This window comes from Musa acuminata, chromosome BXJ1-9 (genome assembly GCF_036884655.1).
Source record: "Musa acuminata AAA Group cultivar baxijiao chromosome BXJ1-9, Cavendish_Baxijiao_AAA, whole genome shotgun sequence".
Lineage (NCBI taxonomy): Eukaryota > Viridiplantae > Streptophyta > Magnoliopsida > Zingiberales > Musaceae > Musa > Musa acuminata.
In genome coordinates this window covers 44,069,372-44,076,035 of record NC_088335.1, presented here as the reverse complement: position 1 = coordinate 44,076,035, position 6,664 = coordinate 44,069,372, and the positions used below count along the sequence as shown (strand labels likewise).

At 38.0% G+C, this 6,664-nt stretch overlaps 1 protein-coding gene across 1 annotated transcript; it reads right to left on the bottom strand.

Moving 5' to 3' along the window:
• Positions 1–233: 233 nt before the first annotated feature.
• On the bottom strand, positions 234–6,006 carry LOC135593685 (probable prolyl 4-hydroxylase 3). The gene is made up of 9 exons (XM_065083909.1): positions 5,651–6,006; positions 5,495–5,576; positions 4,320–4,417; positions 4,136–4,233; positions 3,193–3,322; positions 2,880–3,067; positions 2,665–2,745; positions 2,482–2,560; positions 234–540 (listed from the first exon to the last, which is right to left on the bottom strand). The coding sequence occupies exons 1-7, from the start codon at positions 5,884–5,886 to the stop codon at positions 2,672–2,674; spliced, it is 906 nt and encodes a 301-aa protein (XP_064939981.1). The 5' UTR covers positions 5,887–6,006; the 3' UTR covers positions 234–540; positions 2,482–2,560; positions 2,665–2,671.
• Between the last annotated feature and the right edge of the window lie 658 nt (positions 6,007–6,664).

Here is a 6,664-nt window from a genome sequence, read left to right as displayed (position 1 = left end):
AAATATGAGCAAAACGCAACTAAACCTAACCTGATAAAAACCATCATAATTGTGCAATATAAATTAACATATAATAAAGAAAAAATAGCTTACATTTGTATAGCTAAAAAATTGATATTTATTTTGGCTTTATACAGTCTCACCAAATCCAACAATATCTAACCCAATCTATTGTCATTTAGCCAATTCGAGATTAGGCCAAGTTGATAGTGTGAGTAGATACAGCCATACACTGAAAGAGAACCACTTCATCTATGTTTTAGAAGAAAATTACAAGAACACATCACAATTGTAAATGCTCGAGCAAAATGAGTTCATTTTACAGATGGATTGCAAATTTCATAAATAAGTTTACAAAACTACCAGACTGGATGTTAATTGTAAGTAGAAAGAGAGCTGCTTATTCTATGCTTAGTGTATGAACACTGCTGCTGGCTGCTCGTACAACCGAAGAATGTTTTAGTCGGAGTTGGCTGTGTGGAGCTGACAAATTGTCATTGAATCATTGGTAATGTAGACGATTTGAATGGTAATCAGCACCTGGAAATACGGCATACAATAATGACATGTCAGCATACATACGACCGGTAAACATAAAAGTTGGATATTACATTCGTCCACAAAGTTACAATCACAAGCAAGAAATATCAGAGAATAATTTCTTTTCATCTAGCTTTTCTGAGATACAAGACCTCATCTCCAGTCAGGATGTATCTCACTCGTAGATATAACAGTTAGATATTGCATTCAATTACAAATTTCTCTTCATCTAGCTTTTCTGAAAACTGGAATCTCATCTTTAGACAAATTTCAGCTTCCGTCATTGACTAAATCTCAATGAACATGTTTCTCTGGCTCTTATCTAGGCATGCATCACATAAATCATGTGAAAACACAAGTCCTCACACATGAATACGGCAGAGGAAAACAAGCTTTTTATAATATTACTGTTGGCTTATTAGATCCTTTACACAGTGAGGTTTTTCCACTGATCTACTGGCAAGGTAGGTGCCTTGAAAATTTCTTCATGCTAAAAGAGGTTCAAATCGGGACATGAACTTCTAGAAGTCTAAGCTTTTTGTACAGGGACATTGAATCGATACAAGTTGCAAGAACTGGGGAAAAATTAAGATTGAAACATAGACTCTACAGGAAGACAAAAGTCACTCAACATGGACAGAAACAGCAGCTGCCAGCTCATTCAAGAATAAGAGGATAAAATTAACTTGGAATCTATTTTTGGAAGGTATGGGAAACCAAATAGACTAATATTACAATATTGATTCGGACTTTGAGATTACTCAACTCTTATAATATTTACATTTGTACAGTTTGATTTTTACAGCTAAATCATATATAACAGTTAAAAATTTGCTATTTACAGTTACTTCGATAGAATCAGTATATACTCCAAACAATATGTGGCTACTTGACAAAAAAGAAACAACCAAGACATATATCTTCAATATTTTTTTGTAAATCAAGAGACAGGTTCTTGCATTCTACATTTCGTGTATACAGTATATAGACTATATAAAGAACTCACTCCCACACCAAACCAGGACTTCCATGGATGGATAATATCCGAAAAACTCTGATAATATTTGTGTACATTTTAGCATTCATGTACCTTGAGTGGTAATACCTTGATTAAATTAGCAACATGTTTCATAACATCATATTGCTTAATAGATGAAAATGTTGGTGTTTACATTAAAATTGTTTTTACGAAGTATCTTTCTGATACTGTTACCATATTAGTGATCACTGGTTGAATGGCTCTTTAAAGACTTATTGGCTTGATGTCGTGATGCCTGTATGTATGGAAGCCATCCTTTGTGGTTAAACTCTAATGTTATGACAACAATGTAAGGAAGGTCCTGACAGGAGTAACTCAACTTCAACATTTACACATTTAACACTCTTATTTAACTTTTCTGATATTTCAGAACACAAGATAGATGAAAGTCCTAATGGAAAAATTCATCTTAGAACTTAAATTTTCAGTTCTATGTCATTTCACAATTTTCAGTTACATGAATGACAACACTATTGGATTAATCACACAAAACCATTCCATGCAAGTTCACAATATCACATTTTTTGTAAAGCAAAAAACCAACCTTAAGTCTCAAATGACACATAGAACTTATTGTTCTCACAAATTTAGTAGATGCTATATTTATTAATGTCACATAGCACTGATATGTATGATAAAAGGTTTCCCATGACAGAAGGATATTAAATATCTCAAAGTGTCAAAAAAGAAAGACATGAACGTGTGGCAACAATCTTTACATCGATTATCAATTGTGTATGGGGCTCTTAATTCAATCTGAGCTAACTGGTAAAAGAACGTCTACAACTCTTGCAGACTAATATAGGTTGACAATTCTGGATTTTATATTTGCAGACATAATATTCTCATAGTTGTTGAAATAACCAAGACAAATAAGAACCAAAGTTCAGAAGGAGAACTACCAGATTTCCAACAATAAAGAGTCCAGGATGAAGGAAACATATTGAAACATTGGTCACCGCTCAGTTTCAAAAGGCATATCTGGAAAAATCAATTTAGCTCCATTTAACAACTAGTATTTGGAGAAATATCAATGAAACGTATAACTACAGAGACTTTGTTAACTGGTTGAAGCAAGAAGATACCTTTAAATTAAACTTTGTACTCATGGACATGCATCCACTTTGTACAAGACCACTTATTTCCCTTTATCACAGGGCATCCACCTGCAAGAATCAATCAAGAATTGAATAGCATGTTAAGGTTGAAAATACTTCTTTAAAACTAAAAGAAGACACCATGAACAGCAAAGTAGATTATTTATAACTGACTCCCTAACCAGGAATAAGAAGCAACAAACCATGTAAACTTAAAGGGTCTAAAGAAGCATCAGGTTTCATGCTCCAGAAAAGCAATGCATCTCCCATCTTTGGCTTAATAGAAAGACCTTTCTCTCCGCATTTAGATAACTCATTGTACCATGGTAATGATCTGCTGCTCATTTTGGCATCGGGAAAAATTGTCTCCCCACCTTCTTCAACATCTGATCTATAGAAGACAGATATCACAAAAAAAAATCAAGAAAATGTAAAATGATATGACACTTTGCTTCCAGGTATCTATCTTGAAGCAATGTCAAAAATAACAAAGATGTAGATACCGGAGATACATACAAATACATCAGAAGAGTAGCTATCCTCTGACCCCCATTCCTAGCGTTATATTCATCAACGAAATAGTCAAAGTGGGGTTCATACTTTTGTCCAACTTCATAATGCAGAACTTGAAGCCCCTCTCCATGCTCTATAAAATATTAAATTAAAAAAGGCTCACAAACAATAAAGACAAAAAGAAGTGCAAAACATGCTAAAAGGTGGAAGTATCAAATAAAGATTATTGTTATTCAAAATCATGCACAAAACTAATTGATTAGCATCTAAAATTGTAATTAATGATTAAAGGCTCAAAGTCTACAAGGCAATTGAGCATTATATCCTTCACACCAAGCAAAGGGCAATGACAAAGTTTGTATAAAAAAGCTTCACCGAAGGAGCTGCTAAATGCAGTTATCTTATAGTGCATATGTAGATCCATTACTGTAACTTAACTAGTAATCATCAGACTAAGTTCTGCCTGCCTCATATTTATACCAAACGCCCATTACAGAGGCGAACATCAGAACTCTGAAGTAATTATTCAGGATCTTCATTGGTTTAAATGTGTACATAGCAACAGGAACTTATTTTGGTGTAATATGTACCATCTTTTCCAAAATTGAACCCACCACGTGGCGTAACTCATTTCTGGTCGCACATTGTTCGTTGGCCTTCTATTTTTTATTTTGGTCGAGAACTCCTATATTCTCTTTGCTACCAAAATTTCCTCAATATACTTTTCAGTTTTCACATATTTAATTGTTATACTAGAAGAAGCTTAAGTTCGCTAATTCCTTTCTTATTCATTAGCGGTTCCCCAAATCTTGGAGAATTTCTTTCATTTGTCCTGATCAACAAAACTAAACATCTGGTACATCTATTATAAAGAAAGGACATGTATAAAATCAGAAAATACGTGAGCATTCATGTTCTAACACATTTAGGACATCCAGTAGGATACCTATTGGAATAAAGGTATATTCTGCTATCCTTTTCTCGATGGCCCTGATTATCTTATCTTGTCCCCTATGGAGAAACATGCCTGTGCTTGTACGAACCCTAAATAATTGAGATGCATAACACTGAGAAATTTTGGTCCAGATAAAAAATTCTCCAACATGAACATATAGGTGAAATATGCCAACCTGCTGTCTTTACTCTGACCAGTAGTGCTATCAGCAACTGTTGACTTCTGCATATGGGGTCTCGCCAGCTCAATAAGATATTCACACTCTTCCTTAGACTGAATTTTCACAAGAGGGTTATGCAAGTATATTATGGACAGCCATCAATGTCATAAAAGAGTATCAAAACTGTATATGATAACACATAAAGATGGTATGAAGCTCTTAAAGGTATAGTGTGATCCACTTTGGTACAAGTTAAAACATTAAATGTAAGGCAATAAGCATCCAGATATATCACCAAATTGGTCCACAATCCATGATGTTGATTAAAATCACAGAGGGGCCGAAAAAATGAGGATATTAATGGTGATGTCCTCCAAGGACCTAAGTGAAGCAAAGTATTCAGCAAATTTATTAAATAAACTGATGTGACAAAAATTTTAAAGCGGACAATAAATTAGAATGATTTAAATCACATATCATGCATTAATGTTGACGATTTAAATCAAACGTCATTCAAAAATCATGATGGAAGAACAGAATTAAAATTAATGATGCTTCTATTAACCTATACAGAAAAGATGTTATTGTTAGGTACAAATTTAAGGACTCAACCCACATTAAGATGTTATAAATGTACACACACACAATTCTTTTTTTTTTATCTTTTTGGAAGAAGCATGAACAAAAGGTGTATACATAGACTGAGAAAGATCCAAAATGGAACCATGAAATGTTTTCAAGAACGAAGGCCGAAATTAATGCCTCCGGAAGTCCCTTTCCTGTCAGAGAACGATAACCTGGCGCAGAAGATGCTAACGCCAAATTGAATTTAATTGCTTATATGACTGGCCAGATCAAATTACGGGCTGCGGTCCATTGTGCTAGCTTAATACCACCAACATTGAACCACAATTTAAGCAGGAAATTAAAATTCTTCACATTTTTTTGAGAGATCAATCGCAGAAAAGGAGGAAAATCACACGGTAAAGCAGTATAGAGAAACAAATACAAAAAAAAAAAAAAAATCAAACCTTTTTTTTTTCGGGAGAAACCAAAAAATAAAATCCCCGCTCACAAAACCATAAAGAGAGGAGAAAGCCACTGATCTAACTAAAATTTGCACACACATCAACAGATCAGAGAAACGAGGCAAAGTTCAGAACTTTCCGCAGGGGGGGAAATTGACTAACCAAAAAGTTGTGGTAGACGAATGCTCGTGGCTCCCACGAGATTACCTCCGTCCACTGGTGCCCCAGCTGCCCCAAACCCTCCCTGCGCCCATCCGGTCAGATCCGCCACCAATCCACAAAACGACAAGTACTGACCGGGCAGAAGATGGGACTTACACGTCGCGGAGGGACCTGGAGCGGAGGCGAGGGTCGGCCTGGGACTTCGGGGCGGAGTCGGAGCGGACGGGGAGGGAGAAGATGCCGAGGGCAAGGAGGAGAAGAAGGACAACGGAGAGCACGAGAAGCATCATCAGGGCGAGAGCGTAGGGCGAGGAGGACTTCCGGCTGAGGAAGACGCGGGGGTACGACCGCCCCCCCTCCCTCGACATCAGCGGTCGAAACGACGACGCCATTCACCTCAGATTCGCACCAGTCGCTTTCGCTGTTGCGTCTTCTTTCTTTATTGCATTGGAGAGGAAATCATGGGGGGATCGAAAGGGGGGATGGGAGGGGAGAAAAGTGCCGCGGCGATGGTGGTTTCAGCGGCGGTCGCCCGAGGTTTGGGTGAAAACAAAGTCTCCTGTTTGCGCGACGCTTTCGGGTGCGCGCAGGTCACCCCCAAAACGGCACGTGGCGACTGCTCTTTTATTTGCCGTGTTGACGTTGGATTTTGGAGATCGCAAGAGTGAGGGATTCGGCTCAGCTGTCAACATCCAACCACCAAGAAGGATTCTAGTGGCTGGTATATCAGCTTGCAATATGGGACCGGCTTTAAAGCAAATACAAAATCACAGTTTCCAAGATGAAGCCTGGGACGAGACACCGTTCTCGGCCGAGGCTTTTGGGTGCGTCGAGGTGAGGTTTCGATAGGGGCATCGCAAGAGTAAGTCGTTCAGATCTGTTGTCTCTTTCAAACCGTCGGACAGGATCTTTGTCCTCTTACTGAAGAAATTTACGTGGGACCCGAATGACACCCGATAGGAAAGCTAGGTTTCCTGGTTGGACGCTCAGACGAGACACGAGACTAATACGACAGCAGAGTGAATCACCCGTCGCAATAAGTCAGGGGTGACGTGTGGTCTCATTCTTATCTGATGCGGTTCCCACGTGGAAACGACGTCACCCATAGAAGTTTTCACGGCTGATTCGATCCATCCACGTATCGTGGTCCGGTAGACACGGTCGCTCGGG

Excerpts from the sequence above, each read along its gene's own strand:
- LOC135593685 (XM_065083909.1), bottom strand. The coding sequence starts at position 5,886 with ATGGCGTCGTCGTTTCGACCGCTGATGTCGAGGGAGGGGGGGCGGTCG. Across the intron at positions 4,234-4,319 it reads GGTCAGAGTAAAGACAGCAG|GGTTCGTACAAGCACAGGCA; the intron begins GTTGGCATATTT and ends TCAATTATTTAG. Across the intron at positions 2,746-2,879 it reads AGACCCTTTAAGTTTACATG|GTGGATGCCCTGTGATAAAG; the intron begins GTTTGTTGCTTC and ends TGATTCTTGCAG.